The 27,651-nt window shown below is 36.3% G+C and overlaps 1 protein-coding gene across 1 annotated transcript in view; it reads left to right on the top strand.

Moving 5' to 3' along the window:
* Positions 1-6,986: 6,986 nt before the first annotated feature.
* SEMA3A (sema domain, immunoglobulin domain (Ig), short basic domain, secreted, (semaphorin) 3A) overlaps positions 6,987-27,651 on the top strand; it is a 37,684-nt gene continuing 17,019 nt past the window's right edge. Inside the window, exons 1-7 of the mRNA XM_010294425.1 lie at positions 6,987-7,154; positions 8,331-8,445; positions 8,538-8,607; positions 9,658-9,802; positions 15,521-15,740; positions 20,874-20,965; positions 23,929-23,970. Coding sequence (XP_010292727.1) covers positions 6,987-7,154; positions 8,331-8,445; positions 8,538-8,607; positions 9,658-9,802; positions 15,521-15,740; positions 20,874-20,965; positions 23,929-23,970 — 852 coding nt within the window. The remainder of the gene's footprint in view (positions 7,155-8,330; positions 8,446-8,537; positions 8,608-9,657; positions 9,803-15,520; positions 15,741-20,873; positions 20,966-23,928; positions 23,971-27,651) is intronic.

Here is a 27,651-nt window from a genome sequence, read left to right on the forward strand (position 1 = left end):
GCCCGCCCTTTCCGGCCCGCCCCTTCCGGCCCGCCCCTTCCGGCCTGCCCCTGACTCCTCCGGAGGTGCAGCCAACGCCTCAGTCCCCTGCCAGCGGGGTGGCCCTGCAGAGTCCTGCACTTCTTATAGCTACCCAGCCAGTGTGAGCTGGTATGCCTCAGTATGTTCCTCGGAACTACAGTTGCCTTTCTTTGCTTTTTGCCCCAACTATAAATTAATTTAATTTCGTAAAAGCACCCACCACTTAATTCGAATTTAATGTCACTCACAATAAGAATGATTTGGAGGTGACACTCGAGGTCAGAGCACTGAAAAGCCACAACGACTAGATTCCAGTTGCTGTGTATGTAAGAGTAACACTGAGGTATGGACGAATTTACACGTATAAAAGGATTGTGCATCTTTTTTTATGTGTGTCTTTTTGCTTGTTATGTTGCAGTTGCATCCCTGTATTGGAATGATGGAAGTGTGATGCATTAGTATTATTTTTAATACCTTTCATCCTTGAAAATCTATAATCTCTTTATGTCACAAGAAAATTCACGCAAGTCACCACTGAAACTGAACAGCCGGATTCTGTAGCGAGGAAGAGTTTTTTTCTCCATTATGAAAAGAGTGTTGAATCAGGAAAAAAAATAAGACTATGTATGCAATTGAAATTACAAGAAGCCTTAGCTAAACCTTGAACTTATTAGCTCATATTATAATATGACTATGTACCAAAATTGCTTTTACTAGTGTTTGAAAAATTAAAAGAAAAAAGGGATATGACTTCTAAGAAGGAGAAACTAATTGTCATAGCTAACGCACTATTTTAAGATCATCGTTCCTCAGCCTCAGTCTGGCTTGTCTCAAAGACAAACTGCTTTATAAATATCATCAGTCATTAAAACTCTTTCTGTTGAGAATTTCCATTGCAGCATCAATGGGTGACCAAAGTGCTTCTTACCCTGTGACAGCTGCTAACATCTCAACCATTCATGGGCTGCGTGCCACACATCCACCTTCACCTACCCATGGCTTTGAAAATAGTGTCTTTAAATCACATCTCTACTCTGCGGTCTGTCCTTGGTACTGTCTTCTATGTCAGCACCTGACAGTAAGTTACCAGAAAACCCTCATATTAGGTCCATAATAACCACAAGCCGTCCCTTGTTCAAAGAGCATTCCCACCTTGAGGATGTGGTCCAATGCCATCTGTGTTGTTGAAGGGCTTCACTGTAAGTAATGAATCCATGAGAGCTCCGCTGTGTTTGCCTGAGTCATTGGCAACAAGAAGGATGTGAAAGTTGAAGAATTAAAATGAAGGGACTTTGGAAGAACACCACTAAAAGCTTTGGTGTTTTGTAAACTACATTCAAGTGTGTAAAACCACAAACCAACTTAGGTCTCTCATCACCATATATTAAAAGCTTTGTCCTCTGCTGACCTTGCTGAGAGCTCCCGTGGCAGACAGCTCTGCTGTGTACATTTGTGACTGGTGCTGCAAGTCCTCTTCTCTGTGGGTAGTAGAGCTCGCTGTGATTTTAAGTTCAGATTTTCTGAGGATAGTGCTTGCTTCTCTGTGCTGTGTCTCAGTGGACGGGCACTGTATGTATTTATGAAGTCCTGAGTAGCTGTCTATTTTTGTTGTTAAATTTTTAATTTCGGCTTCCCTAGTCTTGTTCTTCTCCTCAGGGCCCCAGTCACCCTCCAGTACTTTTCATTAAATTATAGCAATTGCAGTTTTACTGAGCATAAAATTTCCCTAGTTTCCTAGAATTTTCTTTCTGTGAACTGATAAATTAGTCATTTTGACCGTAAATATACAATAATAGGGCCATCCAGTTCAAACTCTTACAAAACATTTCCTGAGAGAACTGCCCTTTTGCTCCTGTCAAATGATGAAGAGATGACCCCAGCTTCTGTTCCTTCAGCTGACTCAATCTTGACAGCTAAAGGTAATTTCTGAGCCTTCAAGTTTATAGATCTTCATTAAAATGCTAATACAATTCAGTTAGAAATCCAATTTCTGAATTTTATTGTTATTGGAGGGTGTGTTTGTGCAGTTGTTGCTGCAAAAGAGTAACATTTGTAAAAGAACCAATGCAGATTGATTTTCCTTCACTTTTTCTGAACCTGAAGCGCTGAGACAAGCAAAACATGTTTCCATTACTTAACTAAGCAAACAATGGCATATAAATCACAGAGGCAGCTGGACCAAGGTGTCGTTTTCATAAAGAGCCAGATTTCTCATGAAGGACAGTTTAATGGGCTGCTGCCAATGAAATGTCTGCAGAGGTGGTAATTGCAGGAGGGCACACAAAAAGTGGCATTAGAAAGGTGTCGCGTGGGAGCTGAGAAATAGCCCTACAGCCAAGACAACTGGAAAAAGGAGACTGAAAAAGGTGTGTGCTTTAATAATTTGCTTCTTGAGGCTGATTGTTTTAAATAAAAATCTACATTTTTATTTTTAGCTTGTTCACATTGGCTGCAAGATCAGAGAAGTGTTTTTAGCTGTAATTTTATTTTGATCATGTTTATGCTGTGGCTTTGTTTCTCCTTTGATCATGCTTAAACATGTTTCAGACATGTTTGTTTGATGTATGCTGTTTTTAAAGCACCCTTCTACATTGTCTGCTTGTGTTTTTTTAAAGCAATGAATCATTGCAAAATATTTGCCTTCAAATTATTTTTTTAAATTCATTTTCCCAAAACATGCTTTCTGAACTTTTAGCCAATGGGGGACTGCTTTTAAACAAGAAAGCGTTGAACTGTTATAGTGGCATTTTTGAGCACTTCATGGATTGGAGGCAGTTCTAGGGTCACGGCATACCTGATAATTCATACGCAGAAATTTGAAGTCATCCTATGTATGCACAATAGCTGCAGTGCACCAACTTTTACTGTTGTTACTAGTGGGTTTGGATCAAAGTACCACTTTCCAATTAGTAAAATTTTCTTGAAGTTCATTCCAGCACTTCTTTTGTGGCTGTTGAATGTATGAAATAGGTCAACCCTGACTGAATTATTTTAAACGTCCCATGGGGACCCCTTGATATTGAACCTGTTTAATTTTGCAGAGTAAGGCAGGGCAGTCTCAATACTTGAACATACACATTCATGGATGACATTCTTTCTTTTGCTGCATGGGTGAGCAATTAGGAGAGTCAAGGAGAAGTCCCTCATCTGTGGACAACATCTCCCTTCCCTTCCTCAAAGAGCAATATAAAAATGCTACATAGTCCATGGAGACCACTGTGTTGCGTGACTGCTGGCCATCTGGCTGATTGATTCATGACGACCCTAAGCAGTTAGTTGTAAGCATGGTCTGAAGCCCTGGAGTTAAATGCAAGTGTGCATCAAGCCTCAGGCAAGTCAAATAGCTCCTCCACTAATGAAACAATAAAGAACACACTACAGATTACTAGTTCACACCACCCATTTCTTAGCTTTATAACCTATGAAATTATCAACCACATTTCTCTTCCTCTCTCCGCACATATAATCATGATGTTGCTTTTATGATCATTATATTCATTTGGAATAGAAATTCATCTATTTCTATATGCAACAGAACACATGCAACCTGTTCTTCCTTTATTTGCTTCATTGCATAGACATAGATCTGTTGTATGAAAAAGACAAAACACCACCAGGTAACAAGAACAAGAGTCCTATAACATGAAGAACCACTCTTTTATCGACTAAAACATATCGATTTAACCAGATGGCAAAACAGCCTGAGAATTGCTCACTAAGAAACACCAGTGTTATTCAGCAAAAACTGTTCCATGATGTACAATGCATGTGTTCTAATATGAGGCTGACTGCTTTATTTTCAGGGATGTAGTTAGATTTATTAATTACTAATTGAAAATCTGAATTCATCCCAGATGAACACTGGTAAAAAATGTATACAAAACATATTCTCATGTGGTCTGGCTATGGCGTTATTTATATCTGCCTGCCTCACACCCCTTCCCTCTGCTACCACACTGACAGAATTATTTTAAACATACATTTTCCATTTCTTAAACTATTTTTCTATCATTCTTGTATCAGTCATGCTTTAATACTAGACTCTCTTACTGCTTCTAGGTTCACTTGCAAAATTGTGAGAGGGAAAGAAAAGAATAATAATATGTTAACCGAGGGCAAGTTTATATAACCTGTACTATATCAGCAATATTATTGACTGAAATGGGACTCCCCACAGTATCTTCATAGGCCAATGTAAAGTTAGATTTTTGATGCCTGATAATATAGTGATTTATTTTAGAATTTGATATCTTGTGATTTACAAAACCCATTGCGCTAGAAACAAATCATTCGACCATTTGGGAAAGTATTTAGGTTTTGATTGAATGGGTTTTTTTACCCGTTTCATTAAGACCTTAAGATTGTAAAAACTATTCAGACAAGAGTTTCTCCAGATCCAGTAGCCCAGAACAGTGTCTATTAATGGGTATCCTCTTTCTCTGATGTATCCTTCCACAGGCTGCAATGCAGAGATTTTCAAGCTGTAGCCTTGTGTTTCTTGTGATACAAGTTGCATTCAAAGCCCTGGTAGATCATACATAAAATAACAGATGTTTACCATGGTACAATATAGTCTCGATATTATTTATCTTGCGTCTTGTGTCAGTGTAACTTGAAGGCTGTTAAATGCTTGTTAGAAAGACAGGAAGTGAATTTAGTAGCTTAAGTTACTGGGGTTTGGGGTGGAGAGCTTAAGCTGCTTACAGATTTTGATATTTTCAGATGTCTAAAAATATTTATTTTAAAACACAACAGGTAATAGACACAGTTCCACAGAGATTTCTTCTGTGGCCTATGTTGTTCAGCATGTTCATAAATAACCTGAAAAAGAGGTTGAGCCGTAGGATGAGAAAATTTTTCACACGATACTAAGTTATTCAGCATAGCAAAACAAAGGAAGACTGTGAAGAATTACAAAAGGAACTTATGCAACTGAGTAGCTAAGTAATCAAATGACAAATTAAATTATTCTTGATGAATGATGTACTGATAAACCATAAGGAAAACCATGAGGAAAACATGCCTTTCTTAGCATATAAAACGATGGGCTGTGGACTGAGCATTACCAATGAAGACTGAGGTTCGGGTGGTTACAGCAAGTTCCATGAAAATTTAAGATTACTGCTTAGGAACTGTCAAATCCATCTTAAATATCAGGAATTAATAGAAAAATAACAGAATTCAACAAAGACCATTGCTACAGCCCTTGTATAAGAGCACAATTCATCCACATCTTGAATACTGTGGGTATTTCTAGTACAGGAATTAAGAGGCACAAAATGAAGTTAGTAAGATCAATGTTCAAAACATGAAATCAGAAGTAGATTTTGGTTCATTAGATTGTGTACATGAGGAACAAATTCCAAAAGAACACTATGAATGTTGGAAAACTTCATGGATTCAAGAAGAGTCTAGGCAGATAACTGGATGAAAAATCTATTGACAGTTACTAAGCACGTAGAAAGGAACTAAGCTCAAGGACTCAGCTACACTAAAAATAGTTAGAGGAAGGGAGATTATTCTGGGAGAGTATTATTTGTACTTACCATATTCTTTCTTTGTCACAGATAATTACTCCTGGACAATGTTGGAGTCTGTATATCCATCTAAGTAAACCTTGGTCTAAGCCAGTATGATCATTCCTGTGTACTGTGTATATACACACACACACAGAGTATATGAGAATATACACACACACACAAAAAAAATTATGCAGTATGTGCTCATATAATAGAAGCATCTAAACACATATATGCATATATATAAAAATATATCAAAATATGTTGCTTACAAACACTGCCATCCTTAATAAGGCAATGGGTTTCACAGGACAGCTAGTGCAAACTGGCAAAACAAAGTACAGTTCATTATTTCCATGACTGTATAGCAATAAACATACGCTGAAAAGACGTTAATGCCTGACACTAAAGTAGCTTCTAATTTCACATAGGAACAGGACTCTGAGTAGTTAAATATAGTTCACAGTTAATTATCCCAGCAGGATGTAAAATGGTTATAAAACAGATTGGTAAATCTGTTGGATATGCCTTCTTTTTTCCAAATATAGTGAGAGATACCAGCTGAAGTATCTCTGTAAAATACAGTGATGAGCAGCCAGAGTCACCACTGGTATGAATTTACTGTTATTATTTCTGTAAAATTCTCTCCCAAAACTTCTTTCCACCATTTTTTACATAACTGATCAGTATGTCTGCATTTTATGTATTTTTATAAAATGCATCATGTTGATAAGATACATCATGTTGATGTATCTTCTTTATCACCAAATAATGTTGTCACTCTAATTGTCAAGAAATAAAGGTTTTCTATGAAAAAAAAAAATTTTAAAAAAAGACAAGACACAGTATTTCAAGAACTTGAATAGGAATTCACAAACATATTTCTCTTCCTAAAATCAGACAGAAATGTTGGGGTTTAGGGTATCATAGTGTGGAAGTAGACAATATCAATCAAAACTCTATTTTTAACCTGAATTTTTTTGACAGTAACACATTAATACTTTTCTAGATGTAAAATACTTACTTTATATATTCTTCATTATTGCTAAAGTTAGGAATATTACATTTGTCTCAATAATTCTCTGATTTTACGTGTGACACATACAGAAAGTTTATTGACCAAAATTAAAACATTCAAACAAAAAGAATGTCAGTAATAAATACATGTAATTAGGAATCCATGCTGTAATATTATACAACCATTTGTAAAGAAGTTTCATGAATGTTTAATTGCTCCAATAATTATTTAAGATCTGTTCATTAAATGTGTGTAGCAAACACCTCTATGTATTAAAGATAAGAGGAATGTAAATACCTGTCACATGTTAATCGTTAAGGATGTACCTAACATAGATACATTTGCCATTTGATGCAAAGATTGATTCTTGGGAAGCAAAATCACAATTCATTTATATAAAGAAGTGATTCATTTCATGGAGTAGTAACATGCACAACGGCATTGTCTTCTCAGATCCTAGATTTATTAGTGCTCATCTGATACCAGAGAGTGACAATCCAGAAGATGACAAAATCTATTTCTTCTTCCGTGAAAATGCAATTGATGGAGAGCACACTGGAAAAGCCACTCATGCCAGAATAGGGCAGATCTGCAAGGTAAAATGATTATTTCGTTGTGTGATTGTGTGATTGAGGACACTTTGAAAGTTATTTTAGGAAGTGCATTTTCTTACCTGTAAACTATTCAGTATTAACACTGGTATTTTACTAAAGCAGAGATCATCCCAAGTGAAAAATAGGGGATAACACACCCAAAAGTATACTATTCAGTTGTTCTCTGTTTGGGGAAGCTTCACAAACTAAGATGTTTTGTTTAAAAAGTCATAGGCATCTTCTGAGGCTTAGAATGTGTCTGCAAAAATGAGAATCTTTTACAGGAAATGTGATACTTCCAGGTAGGCCAAAAACATTTGAAGAATTTACGTTTTAAAGGAATGTTAGTACCTTTCCATTCCCACATCAGTGAAAATCTTTAAAACAGAGGCAAAAGAAGATTTAACAAAACAGTTATTTAAGCTTAGCTGTAGAAATTGGCAACCGTTCAGAAGACCCTTAATGACCGCAGATTGAATCATTCATCCACGCTGATAAACATCTAAATATTTTTCTGACAGACTTTTTAAAAGATTTCTGCAAATTAAATTATATTAATAAATGTTGTAGCTTTGGCAATTATGATCTTTACAGTAAAATTTTATGTTAATCCATAAGCATAATTTCAGTTTATCTCCGCAAATCCAGAGGTAGCTGCTAGAAAACCAATTACCCCATAAGTATGGAGGCCTTGGTGCACTTTATTCATAAGTTTTGCCACTGTACAACTGATACCACTGTTCTGGCATTTTTATCTACTTTATTCACTTGCAACTTGCATTTCTACTTTGTTGCTACCCAGTTAAGAGTAATAAACCCCTTAAGCTTTATCAGGACATGTCAGCCTGAGAGCTCTGGAGTAAAATATTCTGCCTCTCTTGTCTTTCTCCAGTGTTATATGATGTATTACAATATATAAAGAGGTTGGGTTTTTTGTTTGTTTTTTTTTTAATTATGTGCTATTATGAAATACGTCGCATGTCGCAATACAATGTAAATGTTTCAGAATTAATGTCTTTGACAACATGATAATGCTCTTGTATGTAGAACGTGAATCCTTTTCTCTGTTTTCTTATAAGTAGCATCTTGGTGGTTATTTACTGTATTTTGTCTGTACTCTGCTGATACTTCAAACAAAGATTATTACTAGATATTAATGCAAAATACTTTTGTCATTAGAATGACTTTGGTGGACACAGGAGCCTTGTTAACAAATGGACAACTTTCCTCAAAGCACGTCTGATTTGTTCTGTGCCAGGACCCAATGGCATTGACACGCACTTTGATGAACTACGTAAGTGGCAGAAATGGCTTTGATTACAGAAATGTTGTCAGTTATTATCCATATGAATTTAACTTCATTTTCTTTTCCATCTCTTGTTACAGAGGATGTGTTCCTAATGAACTCAAAGGACCCTAAAAATCCAATAGTCTATGGAGTGTTTACAACTTCCAGGTATAGAACATATCATTTTACTTGCATGGAAACTTGTGTGGCTGCTTGTTTTAAATAGGTCTCTTTGTTAAAAATGTTTTTAAGAAACACAAAATTTTCTTAACCTTTGAACTGAGAAGTCAGTGGCAGTAAGAAGTAATGAATTAGGTTTCTTTTCTTATGAGCAATGTACATCATCACTCTGAAGCAAGTAATCACAAAGACTATCTGTTTCTCAAGCTGTTCTTGCAATTGAATTGGCTTTTTATAGTGGGGATCAGAATTTGTAGCCCTTCCCACACAGACCTGGAAAAATAACACAAGCATTAATATTCTTGTTTAGCAGCAAGGTGAAATAGGAAATCTGCAGTGTGAGAAATTTGTTACTATGGGAGGTATTGGTGGAAAATATTGCTGAAATCTGGAAAGTTTAACAATATTTCAAAAGTTCTGTTATTGTATCACACATAACTGTGACTTGAACATTTGGCTTTTATTGTGCTTTCACTGAGACCAAAATTGTACTTGTAACTTTCGTCTGAGGAAGGTTTGCAGTACTGGTTGCATTGCCACATTTATCTGTGAAGGACAAAAGTTTTAGTTTCTAAACAGAAGGAATGTTTCTAGTGATAACCAGGCATAGAAGAGGGAGATTTACAAGTACTTACTGTCATCTGTAAGAAATCTCAAGGTAAGAAACAAAACTGAAGCTTGTGGCTGTGCTGCCCAAATGACAGAAGAAACTGCTAAAAAAATAGAAAAATACAAAATGTAGGAAAGAATTGAATAGACCTCTAGGGATAGCTCCATTGAAGTTTACTCAAACTGGGGCTTTGGCCTTCTGGGGACAATATGTTTTAAATAGTGGAATAGCAGCCATCTGCTTAGGAAAACGACTGAGAGATCGTATCAGTTATGCTGAACTTTCACAGGAGGTGAGTTTGGATTGCTCTGAGAGCATGTCAGAGTTTTGATAATCAGCACATGCAATAAATTAGAAAGCAACAAGCTGCTATTCCCATGGCCTTTCCTTAAAGAACCTGATTTGATTTCTTCTCTCCTCATTTTTAGTAATATCTTCAAGGGGTCAGCAGTGTGTATGTACAGCATGACTGATGTGAGGAGGGTATTTCTTGGTCCCTATGCCCACCGAGATGGCCCAAACTACCAGTGGGTTCCCTACCAAGGGCGAGTGCCATATCCACGGCCAGGAACTGTAAGTACCCTAAGTAATACAGTCGTCTAAAAAGGGAAAACTATGGAAAATATTTTGACACATTACATGGGCCTTCAGCTGAGATCCAGGAAAGAAACTGAAAAAGATAATGAAATGGATAGGATGGCAGAAGGGAAATCCAACAACTCCTCCAGGTCCAAAGTGTACTGATTTTCATGTAAAATATGAAACTGAAATAGCAACTTCATTTGGATTTTAATTCATATTAACAACTTCAGCAGAAGTTTAAGGAATGGCTGGAGAACCTTCCTGAGAGTCAAATGTTTAATAAATTACTCTGCATTGTACTTTCCTTGGAATTTGTCTTTGTTCCAAATATTGGTTGAGTCATTCTTAGTGAGAATGAACAGAAAACAGAGCATCTGTCTGGCTGTTAAGAAACATTCAATTATTCTTGACACTGAATCTGGTACAGTAAGAGAGATATTTCTGCAATGGATGATAGAGTGACTATAACAATTTCTAAATTCCACTGTCATTTTTTAAAATTTATGCGACTACCTATTTCTTTCATTGAAGTTTATAAATTACTAAAATATCAATATAAGACATCCATATTTATAACTCCCAGCTGATGTCATCACATTCTAGAAAAATTTACCTGCCTCAGAAATTACCAGTAGTCTAAGAAGATGGGACATTTATGAAAAAAACATTAATTGTATACATTAGGGTAGCTCCTTAGCTAGTATAAATCAGCTTGGCCCATTTAAGTTCTGAAATATCATTGCTGAAAATTAAACTTACATGTACACATTAATATATATAAACATGTAAATGTAAATGTAAGTGTAAAGTGTAAATGTAAATAATATATCTGTTTATAATATTCTTTTAAAAATCTCCTTAAATATAAGGCACAAAACAAACCAGGAATAGCTTTGAACCTTTCTTTTAAATCATCAGATTTTCTACTTTTTTCTGGTATGTTTTGAAATTGTTCTTTCAAAACTGATCTTTCAACTGATCTCCAACAGTTAGACAATATATAAGCTCAGCCTAATGAAAATGACTACCTAACTAAAAGAAAACAGTGGCTCCCTGACAGCTGGATTCCTCAGCTTTCCTTGCTCTCTTGCTACAACTGCTAAAGGGATTCCTAATTTTTTCCAGAGTTAAAATACAAGCTCTGCAACATAGGAGCAGTTTAATTTGTCATTTGATGCTAAACTAGGTGTTTTTTTTTTTAATTACTCTAGTTAATGCTGATATGTCAGAGTTTTTTTTATGAAGTTGTATTGTTTTACATCCCTGTGGGAAATGTGAAGGAGTAGATATTTTTGGTATTTCTTGTATAGCTAATGCCATCTTCTTTTCAGCCTGACAGACTTAATAAGTTAGTGTTCATTATTATGTTTATTTATATTCCTCTTTGATTCCAGTATTGATTAACCTTTCTAAACAAAAACAAGTAATAGACATTATGTAAAACAAAGAAGAATGGTACATGTTTCTATCACAGGAATAGACTGAGATGAAGAACTGACTGCTGCACAGTGGCTCTGTTACATTCATTCCTGAGGAGAGAGCGGATGCAGCTCTATTGAGATTCTGAATGCACAGCTCAGATATTTGCCCTAGAGACTGACAACCCAGCTCTGCCTGCCTCAGAGCCTGTGGGTTATTCCAAGACTTGTCTGAGGGTCTTGAGCTTGGGTCCATATGGGAGAATAACTTGATAAAATTCCTGAGAACAAGCAGAAAAGCAGGGACCCAAATCCAAACCCTAAGTGATTAAGTGACCTAAGCCACTAGATCTTTTGCCAAAGTAGGGTAATACAGTTAAGTATTCAGTTAATACAGTTAACTTTTTTTCCGGCTACTCTCTCAGAATGGATTTTACCCTTACAATTTCACTATAACATACTTACACTAAGATTCACAAAGAAAGGGCAAAGATATTCAGATTTCATTGTAAACATTTTTCTTGCCTAAGGGTGAATGTGATCCCAAGTTATACAATTCTGCATAGCCCTGCAGTCACATCATGTAGTGCAAGAGGCCATGACACTGTAAACTATGTTAATTACAGAGTGGCTGAGGCCATCCATTTCTCCTAGCCCATTGCCAGTGACTCTAATCCTGGTGTCTTCCACTTTGAAAAAAAATTTTTGTTTTCACTGCACAGTGGCTAAAATCATTCTGTTGTATTAGTAGGATAAAACTGAATTTTACAATGAGACACATTTCTGGCTGAAAAGGAGCTTTTTGTTTCTAAATTGATGAAATTTGATATATTTTGAATTGCTTTGAAGACCTCTTAAGAATAAAGAAGAAAGGTTTTTGAAGTTCCTTTAGATGTCAGACTTGTGGCTTCCTATTCCAAGAAGTGGGGAAAGGCAAAGGAGAAACAAAACCTGAGCTTCTTACAGTGACTCAGTTCCAGATCTCACTGCAGTTAAACAGTGCTGAATTATCTGAAGAATTTGATAGGTGAGGTGCCAGTAAACTTCTTGAGCATCTGGAGGTTCTTTTGAAAAGTCAGAAAACTTTGTAAATGATTCTACACCAGCTTCACATTTAACAAAGAAATTGACAGATTTTTCCTTTAAGATCTATTTTTTTTTTAACCTTTTAACAACATTTGGAAGAGGAGGAAGGATTTTTGTATATACCTTATCTTGAATGGAGTACCTCATCCTGCATTCATATCTGACTTTCTGTGAATTCAGCTACAGAGCTCAAGTTTTCTCCGCTTCATGGTGTTATCTTCAGTTATGACCAAAGCATTTTTTGCTCCCACCAAAATTAGCTATTGACTTACTCTGTTGGATTCCCTAATAGGCCAATTAAGGTACAGCCTAGTTACCTCCTCCTGACTAATGAAAACCCCTGACATGGTATACTGGGGACCAGGGATAGAAAGTGAATGTTAAATGCAAGAGTTCTTTTGACTCTGCTTGAATCCAAGATCAAGCACATTTCTCCAAACCGTTTCAGGACATTTGTATTCATGCCTATATTTTGACACCTGAAAACTATTTCCTTGCTATCAGTAGGATTGATTAGGTATATAACCATGAGTTGTGATGAAGTGCCTTGCCAATTAGCTTGACGTAGACCCACAAATATGAAAAGCAGTCCTGTCATTAGCATTAAGGGTAATGTTTTTGTTGTGTATCCTGGTTTTGTGACCATAACGTAAGTAAATGTGACAGGACTTTCCTCCTCAGGACAGCTCAGACTTTCTGTGGGTTGAAATTCCTTTGCAAGCAGTTTGGACTATGGACGGGCTAAATCTCACCTACTGATGGTGCCCATTTCACTCCATTCACAAGGAAGGGAGTTATAGCCAAAAGAGTTTAATTTCATCTCAGTTAGTTTCCTAAAGTGGGGTGGGATGAATGTGAGCCACAGCCTAGTCCAGGTAATGCACTTTAAACTTTAGATGGAAAAGCACAAAGATGCTATCATTGTTTATTCTCAGAAAAGCAGGGGATCCAAGCAGTAATCTGGCTGTCAGAATTGGGAGTCTCATTTAAACACACACAATGATGACACTAATTCTAGTTTTATGGTTTTTCTGCATAAAATATGTCTTGGTCAACATTGCTGCAAGTAAAATCCTTTGTTAGAAAATGAGCCAGAAAGCAAATATTCAAGCAATTGAAACACAGCTGAAATTCATTTACTTAAAATTGAAATGAATATTCATTTACTGTTGTTTTTCAGTGTTTGCCCAGCTGCAATTAACAATACTTGGTTCTTGTGTAGTGATTTTTATACTTGAAGTACTTTGCATATATTGTCTAATTAATCATTATCTAATTACTCTGAGTAATTAGTATTGAACTGTAGTTAGAATATTAACCGAGATGTAAAGCAAACTTAAAATTGAAGTGTAGAGTTTTAAACACAATCTTTGAGACAGACAAAGGTTTGGCCAATGATTATAAAAAGCCTAAAAAGCCTATCTGATTTTATCTTTGTAATATTTCTGTAAGAGAGAGCAAGAGCATATAATAATAAAAATGCTGGAGAACGTTGACACTATAAAGTAGATAACTAACTTGCTTTCTGCTTAGTCTGCTTCACATGCATTAATCAAACGTCCTCCCTCCCTCCCTTCCTCCCTTCCATACCATTTAATGGAACAGAATGCAGGAATTTGCTTACTAACAAATATGCCAAAAAGAGACAATTTACACTTTATACATCCATGCTGGAAGTGTCCCTTTGCTGAGTACAACAACTACTCCTTTTGAAAATATTGATTTTTTAATTCAATTTCTGATGAATTATTAATAATTTTGATCAAGGTGATAGCAAAGACAATTGATTTCTTCTGCTGAGCATCCTGCAAGGTCTGGATTCTTCGTTAATAAGATGTTGTCCTCTAGGTTTTTAATTTAATTGGAAGATATTATGTATGTGGATATAAAGGACAAATTATCTAGGGCAATTTAACATCAACTGTTTATATTTTAGGTTCACATGCTGCAAAGATAATTATTGTCAACTAGGTTTCAGCGTTTTATATGTCTTAAACAGGTATCTGAACAAATTAGGGTGGGGGACACCAAGTAAGTTCTTTGCCAAGTATCTTTGGGCTGGTGATTTAATTTAATTTAATTGTGGCCCATTTTCTTCATTCATTCAACATTACCAACACCCTCCTAACTTACTTTAAAGTAACCTGTAATTGGTCATAAAATACTTAGCAATTCTACAGAGGAGATGAGGGCAAATGGTGGTGATTCTTGAGTCTCCCCATGGGGACATGCAATAGGTGAAAGTGGAACAATATTTTTGTGGCTACCAAAGCCATGGTCATACCTCTCCTTCCCTTCTCAGCCTCTACATTTTGCTCACATTGGGAGAATGAGAACCCTTTGCATTTCACAGATTAGAGGCAAAACTGTCTGGCCTACCCATGGCTGAATAAGGGGGCAAAAGGACTCTACTGTATTATTTCATGGGGACCAGCTTAATTCCAAGGGGATGTTAACTTTTCTGTTACTGCACAATACACAACAGTGAAGACTTATTTCAGTTCTTTGGCAAGAGTCGTCTTACCTAACTGTTCACATTGACAGTATGAGCAGCAACACTCACATGAGGCTTTCTTTAGAATCAATGGAGAGAAAAGAGATGCATTTAGGACATGACACATTTGATTTGATTTAGTGTAACAGGATCCACATTATCAGGACTGCATGGATGACACACGCTTGTTGAGACAAGCAGGAATTTGAAAAGTCAGTGTAACAGGGAATTGTAGCAGCATTTAAAGATTTGGTTCCTTAGAGAGGAATTGACTTCCAGTCAAATCCTGAAGACAATACTTTGAAACAAAGATGGTGGCATCATTAATTAATTTTCTGTTGTATATGTAACCAAATACTTAAACTGCTTGAAATTCTCATATTGAATGATTTTAGATAGTTCAGGATTTATTCCTTTGGCCAATTAATGGCAGTAAATGACTGAAAATCCTTTTGCACTGCATAGTAGTAAGAAAAATTATGTATAAGGATCATTTACATTCTGTTAACCATATTGATCTAAGTCCAAAATGAAAAAAAAAGAGACTTTCAGTGATGGAATTAACTTCTGCTGTCTGTCATGAAACACTGAGATGTCCTGTCATATTTAGTTATAGACTGCAGTAGTCGGGATGATTGTAATGAAATAGATTTCTAATATGTTTCTAGTGTTTGATAATAAAATGTAAAACATTTTCTTTTTTATTTCCAGTGTCCCAGTAAAACATTTGGAGGCTTTGATTCCACCAAGGACCTTCCTGATGAAGTTATAACATTTGCAAGAAGTCATCCAGCTATGTACAACCCAGTATTCCCCATCAACAACCGTCCAATCATGATCAAAACAGACGTGGATTACCAATTCACACAAATAGTAGTAGATCGAGTAGATGCAGAAGATGGCCAATACGATGTGATGTTCATTGGCACAGGTGAGAAGATTTGAATCTACACTGTATGCTCCTCCAGGCATTATGGAGACATAGATCAGATGAAATTTCATACTCTGAAAGACAGAACACTGACAGAATAGTGTATACGTGTGAAAATTTGGGGAGGTCTTTGTTACATACATTCACTGCTACAAGTTCAGGCTGTGGCCTGCATAGCTTAATTCTTTAGGAGCTTTGCCAGCTGGATTAAGATCAAACCGCTCTCTTTTCAACTACTGTTATTAGGGAATTTTATTAGAAATATCTTGCCTTATTAATTATAATTTAGTATTAAAATGCAAGTTTTGTGGTTCTCATTTTGAAGTGCAGCATAAGAAGTATTAACAGGAATGAGGCAAGTATCCAGGTACGGGAAATGTCTTGTGTGCCTTTCAAGTATTTCAGGTATTGCCTTGAGATGCCCAGCTCTTTAGCTAGAAGAGTGCATCATTTTACTTAATATATCTGGCACATACAAAGTGGTTTAAGAAGAGTTGGTATTCAAATAGAAACATGATATCTTCTCCAAAGCATTTGCAGAATCGTACAGCTTGGGCATTTTATAAAAGTGGAAATATGCACTCAGAAAAGACTTTTTTTTTCCAGAAGGGTACTAATGAGAAATAACAGTGGCCAGAAATTAGCTGATATGCATTTACCTAAGTTCAGTGGCTTGAGAACTTTGCTGATGCAGTTGGTGGATCTGCTGCTTCACCTTTGAAGATATTCCTTTAGTTGGCTGGTGTTTCAGTTATATTGAATAAAAGTATTTTAAACGTCTATTGAACATAATTGCTAGTAATTAGACATTGGCATTATGAAGTGAAAACAAATCAAACCAAAACCCCACTGTTTCTTTTCAGCTTTCGACCAAAAAATATCTGCCTGGCTGTCTGTCTTATAACAGTCCAATTTTTGACTTGCTTTAAGCACAGTTCTGGTGCTCTAGACCTGGGGTCAGATTTCGAAAGCAATAAGTCTCAAGGTCTCTTTCATGTTAATGCCTGCAATTATTATGAGCAAACCGAGAGCTGACAAAGCTTTGTGTACCAAACACAGTGCATGCGTAGCAATTCAGAACATTTACTGCAGGAAATGCAGCTCTGCAGAAAGTGTTCCAGCTCTTTAAAGCTGTGAACTGAGTTATTAGATACCAGTGCTACAATATGTTTTGCATAAAACATTGAAAAGTAGTTTCATATGATTTTACACAATACATATATTTTCCATCACACATTAGAGACTTCAATGCCATCTACAATTGGCGGTGTTTTGTGCCTTTCAACAAGTCTTCTATTACCTGCTTCAACCCAGGAAAAAAATTAATGTCAATACTCCACTTGGCTGCAATGTGAGGGAACAAGCCCTTCAGCATCCAGAGTATGATGCTGAGCAAACATAAGGAGCTGATTTATGTCTACATGTTGAGCGCAAGAGGTGGCATTTATCTCACCAAAGTTTGACATTCAGTCTAAGAAAGATGCCTTGGCTTCTGCAAAGGAGAGAGAGAGAAGCACTTCCAGAGAGAGATTCATTGTACTTTCTTCAAGACCCCTATTAGAGTAAGATGAATAGTTATGCAGAAGTTCCTGTCTGCTTTCAGACAGTCCAGGAAGACTTGCTTAAACCTGAGCTATAGCTTTTAGATAACTATCATTACATATAGTGGTTCCTATCTAAATTAGTCAGGCAAGGTCTCACTCTGAAAGAGCCTCAATAATACCTAGCTCTTACCTTTGTGTTGGGAATTTAGGCACTCAGTTCCTTAAACCACTAATATTCAGGTGTGTGGTAAGTGCGTGCTCGGGATCCCATCCAACATTGCTGATATTTGTGCCCAAGAACAGTAAGAAAAGTATTGAAAGGTTATTACTTGCACTTGCCAAAAGAGATTTCAGCAACAAAAACACAGCTTCATAAGTGCAGAGCATTATTATTTCCTGAAATACTACTTTTGTCTACAGAAACTGTTCTTTTTCCAGTAGGAGGTTATACCCTCATGGGACAAGAACAGGTGTTAAAATACCTGTGCTTGGAGCTGGGGCACAAAAGGTGCTCCTCTGAGCTCGCTGTCCTTCTTGTGAATTTCAGAATGAGGAAAGGGCATCTTCCACACAGTGGGAAAGGAAAAGAATCAGAACTGAGGCCCTGCCTGCCTTCTGCCAGAAAGCTGCACTGAGCTGGCTGGTGAAAGTCAAAGAAACCAGAAACAGATACACAATCAGCACATTTTACATCTTCCCGAAGCAAAGAACAAGCCGGGGAGCAGACTAGAGACTCTGGTCACAGTTCAGTTTTCCACTTGATGACCTGAACCTATGACAAAGCCAGAATTAAGCTCTCTGGGGATTACTGGATTTTTTTGTGCAGGTCTGTCCCATCAGATTAGATACATTTCTCTGTATTTTCCCATTGCCGTTACAGCAATCTACATTATTCCCACATGCTGCTGAACTTCAATATGTTGACGAAATACTTGTTTTTCCTTTTCATTGAATAACTGATGATAAATGAACACAACATAATTAATAGCCATCCAGTGTGGTCACATTTTCCTTTCCTGTGGGTGAAATCTTTAGCTGAGCAGTTTCTTTCCCACTGTGATTGTACGAGTGTGTTTCACAATGGAAATAAAATCCTATCGGCATGCTTGAAATTATATCAGAAAAAAACAGGATTTAAGATACGCACTTAATGCATATCCTGAGTGTCTGATGTTTGGGATCATTTGGCACAGTCAAGGTACATCTGTCAGTAAAGCAAATTAATAACAGTAATCTTATCTTACTTAGCAGAGCCTATTGATCCTAAAGGAGAAGCCTGATTCCATTTGTGTGAAGTTGTTTGAAATAGTACTCTGTAAAACTTGATCTAGAACGCAGATAAAGCCCCACTTTGGTACCTGTGGCCTGACCAGAGTCGCCGTAGTGATTAACACAGTGTATCTTTGACCTCAGAGGCTTTCTCAAGCATCAAGAGACTGTAATTGTTGCAGGATCCACTTAAAAGTCAGACTTTTTTTGGAAACAACATTATGTGGGGAACTTATGTCTGCTCACTGCCCGCTCAGGCCCCACAGCTTCCCGTGTGCTGTTTTATCAAAAATACCCCTTTATTTCTAGAATATGGCATTTGATGGACTGTGACTGAGTCACACTGTGACAGCCGTGGTCCAACACAGAATACAGTCATGACACATTGCTACACTGTTATACTTATTGGATCAGAGTTCTTTTTTTTACCCATACAATATATTTATCTCAAAACCACAGTCAGCAAATTATCAGGATAATTAAGGAAATGAACTCATCCATTAAATTACAAATATAACTAACACTAAATTATCTGTTGTTCTGAATTACTCTGTTGTAGAAATGTGGATTTTTTTCTTCTTGTTTTGAAGTTTATATTACATTTTTTCTATATTGTTCCCGATATTTCTTGAATTAAATATATTCAACTAGTAGCAGCAACCATAATGAAAACCACTTCCAAAACAACTTATCTAGTATATTTTACTAGTTTAGTTTGTACATGTAGCTGCCCAAATAAAAAGAAAGCCATGCTTTGCTTTGTTGTTGTTGATGTTGGTTTAAGAAAGAACTGTTGTTTCTTTTTAAAAAAAGAATCTATGAATTTGTGACTAATGAAAGAAAACAGTGATGTAGATATCTTGTGGAAAAAAATCACTTCTTTCTAAACTTCCAAAAATATGTGCTTAGAAACCAACATCTCCTTAAAGGGGAGCAGATGGAAAAATTGAAAATCTCGGTTGTACAGGGTAGTCTAGGATTTCTAGAATATTTTGTTCTAAATTTATGTAAAGGAGTTGAAATACCAGAATTTTCTCATTAAATTAATAGCTTTTAAGTTAGTCAACTTATAAAAACATTTTCAACCTGTGTAATCTATTTGTTTTGATTTTGTATGAATTTTCAGTATAAAAGTGGTGAGTTGTCATCTTTTTAATCAGAAGTTTCAACTAACACACAAATATATACATACAAAATATATTTTGATTTTGTGTAATTGTTGGTTACTTCTTGTTTTGAGAATGTTGAACTTTATAGTTCTGTTACTTTGAGAATTTTATCCAGTTAAAATGCCTTATTTTCCCCTAAACTATTACTGATATAGAATGGGCAACATGAAAAGTTCAAAGGGTTGTAGTTGTTATTCCTATGATAATTTACATGGCACTATACTTGGCTGATTAAAAAGAAAATCCAGAGTGTTTCCATTTCAGAGAGTCTGTAGTGATGTGTACCAACCTAGAAATGATTCCTTTTTTTCTTGTTGTTCCCTGAAAATTCTACTAATGGAAACAAACAAATAAATCACAGACCCAGAAGCTGTAAAACAGAGATGGTCTTAAGTCTCAACCATATTCACAAAACCAAAAGCTGTAGCTCTGGAATTTCAGGTGTTGACCTTGTTCATGTTAAAGCCAATTGCAAAACCCCAAGAATGTAAATGGATATAGTACTGAAATGCTGGCACACACCTATTTCTAAACAGAAGATACAAGTTCTAGTGCATTTTACCCCTCAGTGAAGACTAGTGTCTATCACACAGAGAAATATAGATGCCTTAAGGGGTTTATACATCTTAGCTACTTTGTTTGACATGGGGAAGATTGCATGTACTTAAGAGATCTAACAGCTTCATCTGTCTAACAACATTTGTCCAGATGTTTTTATATCCATACTGAGCCTTCTGACAGCATCTTCACATGCATTTTAAGAATGACAAACATCATATTCAAAATAGACAATAAAACATATTGGGGTAAATTTAGTGCATTTCCTTCCTGAATTACATGACTGAAACATCTGTCATTTTATACTGTCACTTACATAGCATTTTAGTCCTTCTCATTCTTTAATAACTGTACTATTATTTATTTGTTGTGTTTTGATAATTGAAAGACTTCAGTGAAACATCCTACTGAAATTCAATGTTTTTCCAGGTTATTTTAAATAGCAGTTGGTATTTTGAATGAGTGCTCAGTGATATGTAGCCTCACAATCTTTACATGTGAAATAATTGCATAGTACAAGAAACTCTGGCTGCTCTGAAACTGAAGTACGCTTCTTAAGCACCTGAAAACTTTTTTTTGTTTTCCTTTTCAAGATATTGGAACAGTCCTTAAAGTGGTTTCAATTCCTAAGGAGACTTGGCATGAATTAGAGGAAGTCTTGTTGGAAGAAATGACAGTCTTTCGGGTAAGTGTGGCTAAATTTCAAGTGTCAGGTTGTAGATTTCTCTGTGGACAGCTGCAAACTAAACTTCTTGCAGTCTAGCCAAGGAATAGCCTGGCATACCCCTCTAATTAGCTTGTCATTTAGAGACCCAGACACTAGTCAAAATAAACCTTGAAACATTCAGTGCTAGCTGGAGGTTAATGATAAAAGAAATGGTATTCTGTGCTCTTGTTTTCTGGTTTAAAAAGTAAATTAGTATCTCTGAATTGTAGTGCCATTACATTCTGTGGTTAAATATGTATCTGTGCAAGTCTGAGAATAATGTCTGTCTGTTTTCTCCCACAGAGATACGCAATACACGAATTTAATAGATGCATAAACTCTTAAGAGTATTCAGACTATCAGCATAGTGTAACTCTAGGAAGATACTTTCGGAAAAAACAGTGGTCTGCACAACTTTCTTATGCCTAATAATTTGAGAAACAAAGAAAGTGTTTATATTTTCAAAGGTGACTTTAGGGTCTCATTTTCATGGTTTGACACAAGACACCATAAACACCCCCCAATCTTTAGTACTTTTTTGTGAAAATCAATCTCTTCCAGTTTTCCCATCTGAACCACCCAAAAAATCAGGCATCCTATAGGCACTCCTGCAAGACAGAGGCTGAGTAAACCTTTCAAACTCTTTCCAGACAGAACCCAGGGATGTCGTGTGTTTTGTACACAACGACGAATCATTTACATTCCCCACATTATTCTTTTTGTCAGTGCCGTTTTATGACACCATTTCACAGGCCCCAGGTTTTCAGGGGGAGCAGATTAACCTCGCTGAGAAGACGAGGTTAACCTGACAGCGTGCAGATGATGCGTGCTCAGACAGCCCCACATCACGTGGTCTTACTCCAGATGTGCTGACAAGAACTTCTCTGAACCCGCCACAGGGACCCAGCCACCATGTCCTCATCATACTCACTTGCCATCACTTTATCTTTGGTTTCAGAACAGACACAACATATCTAAACAGAGCTTGTAAATCTTTTTATTATTATTTTCAATATTTTTTGTTGTTGTTATGGGCAACTTTGCTTTTAGTGGTACCAATCTTACACAGAAACCACTGTTTTGAGTGCAAGATACCAATGAAAAATGGGTATCTGTTTCTGAAATCCATGGTTTTTTTGAAGGCAGAAATGTGGTGGTTTTTAATTCTTTTTTTTAACAGAAATATAAAGTAGAAACTATGAGGAGAAAATGAGACAAGTAATTTGTGACTCCCAGCTTTTCTTCTTTTTTATACACACAAAAGTCATTATATTAATGCAAGGTAATTTGGCAGTTGTTGATAATGTATGAGTCTCTTTCCTAAATCAAGTAGAAGTGCCAAGGTAAAGGAGATCAGAGAAATAGAAAAGTGAAAGAAAAAAAAATAGATAGAGTGAAAGTTTTGTTTCAGAAAGGCTTTACAGAGGTAGAATGGTTAATGGCAAATTCAAATCTTGTATTTTACTTTACATGTGTATTTGCTCATTACACTAAAGGATTTTGGTGTTCTGATTTACTCATTTATCTACTTTGGCATGTATTTAAGCCTTAAAGAGGGCATTAATGTACTTCAGTGGAATAAGCAGAATTTGTATGCATAAGATACGGATCTTTCAATAGGGAATTTGCAACAGATTTTACAGGTACCTTAAAGAAATGTAAGTTTTCTTTAGTTACTGAAGAGTCTATGTGCATCATAAACAATGTATTTTGATACTTAAACTGCAATGGCCATAACACAATGCTTTTCATTTATAATTCCACGAAACTGAAAGTCTTCTGTATCTGTTACACTGATAACAAATGCCTCTTTTAACCCCATTTGTGCAATATTTCTTTGAACAGCTGAGCAAACAGACTAATGAGTTCAATTTTCATTCAAATGTTATAGTTAATTGATGCTTTCTAATATAAGGTCTGTTAACCCATTTGTAAAGGCAAGTCCATGTACTTAACATCCACTGACCCATATCAAATTCTCCCAGGATAAACAAGTTGAAAGCTATATAAATGTAAAAACTTAATAAGGACTTTATTAATATACGTAACCAAGAGTATGATGTATGAGATCAATAGCAGATTCTTAGATGGAATAAAGTTCATGCAGAATTGACTTGCACATTTTGTAACCAAATTATTCCACTTTTACTCTCAGGATTAACATTCACTCAAGCAGCTGGGCCTAAGAGGTGTAACAGTCTTTTAAACAAATCTAAACATATTTATTGTGTTAAATATTTCATACAGTCTGTTTTGTAAGAAAGTAGATTTTGGTTTGACATCTGCTTGCTACAGAGAAGTATAATTAAGAGTAGGCTTAGCTAGAACAATAACTCGCCTAGTGATCCATTTGCTTGATTAAATAATGGGTATTCCAGGGTGCAAAAAAACTCTTGCCAGTTTTAGTTCTATGTACTGCAGATATGAGTAACTTCTTTGTACATGGATAGTGTGGTGCAGTCAACAAAATTACGCTTGGGACTAGGGCTTGTTCTTATGAATAAAATTTTGCAGGAATGGGATTTTCACCTTGATATGGTTAAAAAGCTTATTTCAGTGTTATCGCCTTTACTATATAGGATCTACATATTTTGACACAGCCATTATTATTTTCCTGTTACCTGGGAAGTTGTTTAAATGTAGTTTTAACATTAAGTGTAGAACTTCATTTCAAGATGTGAAACTAGTAACAAAGTAATCACAATGAAACTGTAATAATCATGGAAAATTATATATCTACAATCAACATAGCAATCAAAGATGCACCAGGATATGTACATGCATTCTAATTCACTTACAGCTAGAAACTATTCCACTGCAAAAGGCGACAAGAAGCACCATTACTAAGGAGTGTCTAGTTTAATTTCAGGGTTTCTAGGTTGGGCAAATAGCATTCTAGCAGAATTTTTATGTTTATATTTTAACTTTTTTTTTTCCCCTAGGAACCCACTGTTATTTCAGCAATGAAGATTTCCACAAAACAGGTACTATATGCACAAACTTTAAATCACTTTTAAATATTTATTGGTCTCTGTCTTTTTGAGACAGTAACTTGGCAGTCAGTAGAGACATATTAATTACAGCAGCAGCATCCCATCCCTTTACATAAACATCAGTAGTTTCTCAGGAAAATGTGACATCCAAAGGAGAAAAGGAAAAGTCTAGTTTGTGTTACTTGCTGGTAAGGTGGAAACTAAAAACAAACTAGCCAGCTGTCTGGAGGCTCTCAAGAAAAAAAAAAATTCCACGTTATGGAATGTTCTCATGACAGAGAGGCTGTTCAAAAGGAGGGACTGAACCTAGTCCCTTGCTTTAATGGGGCTAGTTCTAGTCTTTGCTGGAATAGCCTAGTACAAAATGCAGATAGTGGAAGCAAAGACTGGAAATGAGATATCCTCCTGTCTTTCTCTCCAATGCTCATTCCATTCCTGGATGTGCACCGTTCAGCTTTAACAAAGAGGGTAGATCTGATTTAGTCCAAATTTTCCATGGCCTTCTTGTTCAGTGACATGGTTAGGAAATATGTTCCAGACTCCAGAATTAATATTTTTTGCTTTCTGTTGAGTGCACTAATAACTAACTTCTTAAAGAAAAGATATAAACTACAGCCTTTGTTGTAGACCAAACCATAACTAAAATGAACTGGACTTCTTGATGGATGGAGCTAAAGTTTTGTCTGGTTTACTGTAAAGGTGATTCCTGCATTTTTGAGCAAATATGGGCAATTATTATTAGGCTTCTTTGTGAAGCAGCTGATGAATTATCTAGTTGTGCAAAGAACTTTGGATTGCAGTCAGGGATTGAAGTGGGTATCAGGGGCCTGCCTTCCAGTTCTGCCTGGAATTAGGTGGATGGAGCCCAGACACTGTCATTTCCTGTCTCAAAAATCTAAGACATAAAATTCTGTGTCAAATTTAGCATAATAAATCTTAATTTTTTTTTTTTTCCTTTTTCATGTTTGTGTTGATTTGGAACCTAATTTTGTAAACACAAGCAACTTATTCAAACTCATTAGTTTTTCCATTAATGCCATTGTCAGTAAAGAGGAGATTTGATATTACTTGTGGGACTGAGCACACTAAAAATTGTGTGTGTTATAAATAAGATTTAGTTAAATAATCAACTTCACTCTATACATTATTAAACAGAAATTGAATTAATTCTGTAATGGACAGAGCCCAATGTTGTGTTAGAAATGCTGCATATTTAACTCAGAATTTGCTGTATTTAGGAAAGTTGTCTGAAAATATTCATGTATTTGACAGAAAACATATTGTTTGGGGCCATTCTTCTAACATAGTTTTCGTTTAAAACAAAAAAAAATGTCAGGATAAAAAAAAAGTACTATTGAATAACCTGTCAAGTTGTATATGTGTTCACATCATACCAAAATTTTCTGCTTTGGATTATTTTTATAAGTACATTCCCTTAAAGCAGCCCATCAGATTTGATAATTGACCATGCATTTTCATACAACCTCTTCTTCAAAGCATCTTTAGTTATTCAGAAGAGTGTACAATTTTCCCTGAGTCTTTTGAAAACAAATTTACACTGCTAAAATTGTCTAAAGCTAAAAAATAGCATAAAACACAAGTTTTTCAGGCAGAGTTAAGCTCATGAAAAATCAACCAACCTCAGGTTAAAAATGACAAAATCATGATACAATATAGCAAGCTTTTGACACTGTGTCTCTGTATCAAATAAGTATATGGCAACAAGTTTCCATTTTATATTTATGATTTAAAAATACTGTAGTTTTATAATTCAAACACTTTACTCATTGAGTTCTGATAAACAGGATGTTTTTCATATAAACAGCATGATAATTCTGTGCATTGTAGGAGCATACAATACATTTCAATACATACATTTCAAGCAGGAGCATGAAATGTAAACAGTAAAACCAGCATGTACTACTGAATAACTTTAAAGCAATCACTTTATTTTTTCACTAACAATTCTTTCATCCAATTATAAAAACATGGTATTGTGTGTCTGTCCTTATTTTTTAATTCTTACGACACTGGTTGTTCAAAGCCACCTCTTTTGTCATCATGCCAATACGATATGTTACAAATTACCCTTCTAACTAAAGAGAAAAATCTACAAATTCTTCAGGAACAGAATGTAGCATAAGTTTTAAATGGTCTAAAACTAGGGCTTCCATGCCTCTGTCAGTATGAATTTGGCACTTGAGCAAGAGTGACTTTGAGCAAGGAAATTTAGCCTTTATGCGCAAGACTAATCCTTGACACTGTCTTTCCCAACTTTGTTGTCTTTAACTCCACAGAAATTATCTTTATATTTCCTCACTGAAGCTAACTGGGTTCAGAGCCTTAGGTTTGTGTAGCCTTACTACCTGAACAACATATGCATGGTTAGCAGTAGACACAAACTTTCAGAGGACAGCATCCTAGAGCCACTGTAACGCTCCGCAGCCACATGAATTCACAGTTCTGTGGGAGCCAGGCTTCCAGGGAGCCCCTGGCTACCACTTGGCCCTGAGCCTGTCAGGTAGGGCTCCATAATTTTTCCCTTGATTTAAAAATGTGGAAGCAGGCCAAAAAGTCAGGCCTGGCTTGCAGTCAAAGGTGACTTTTTGTGGAGCAAGCTCTCATCTTTTTCTGAGGGTCAGGTTTGTGATGCTCTGTTTCAAAAAAACATTGGATTTCTGCCAAGATGGGGAAGAAACAAGGAGATACTTGACTGATACAGGCCTCCTCCTTGTCTGGTGAACTGCTACGAAGAGCTTTTGTTTCTCCTCCATCAGATTCTCAATCAAAGGCAAGGCAGAGACCTTCAGGAAGACCTTAGTGACTACTTTTATAGTACTTTTCACAAAGTACTGAATTTTATTCAGAGATCACCATTGCTGTCCATAGTGAGCATATAGAAAGAACCAGCTTAAAATGGATATGTCACTTAAACAACCCTCTGAACTTTTCTGCATCAGTTACATTTCAAGATATTGTCGTGGTTTAGCCCCAGCCGGCAACTAAGCACCACACGGCCGCTCACTCACTCCCCCTCCCACAGTGGGGCGGGGGAGAGAATTAGGAAAAAAAAACCTCGTGGATTGAGATAAACACGGTTTAATAGGACAGAAAGAAAGAGGGGAACAACAATGATAATACCAACAAAGGAATGTACAAGAACAAGTGATGCCCAATATATCGATTGCTCACCACCCCGTGATCGACAGCCCGTCCCCGAGCAGCGATTTCCACCCCCCGGCCAACTCCAGTTTATGTACTGGGCATGACGTCAGATGGTAGGGAATATCCCTTTGGCCAGCCTGGGTCAGCTGTCCCGGCTGTGTCCCCTCCCAGCTCCCCGTGCACCCCCAGCCTGCTCGCTGGCAGCCCAGCACGAGAAGCTGGACTGTCCTTGACTGCTCAGCAACAACCCAAAACATCAGCACATTATCAACAGTTTCTCATCCCAAGTCCAAAACACAGCCTCACACCAGCTTCTGTGAAGAAAACCAGCTCTATCCTGGCTGAAACCAGGACAGACATAAAATTAAATTAAATGGGATTTGAACATCATTCTCCCAAAAGTTCCTTTGGCCTAAGTTCTTCTTTTTAAGCATTTTTTCATCGCTCTTTTTTTTTTTTTTTAATTTGCAAATGGAAAATTCTCAGTTATCTCTCTGTCCGACTTCT

Source organism: Phaethon lepturus, unplaced genomic scaffold (genome assembly GCF_000687285.1).
Source record: "Phaethon lepturus isolate BGI_N335 unplaced genomic scaffold, ASM68728v1 scaffold11099, whole genome shotgun sequence".
Classification (NCBI taxonomy): domain Eukaryota; kingdom Metazoa; phylum Chordata; class Aves; order Phaethontiformes; family Phaethontidae; genus Phaethon; species Phaethon lepturus.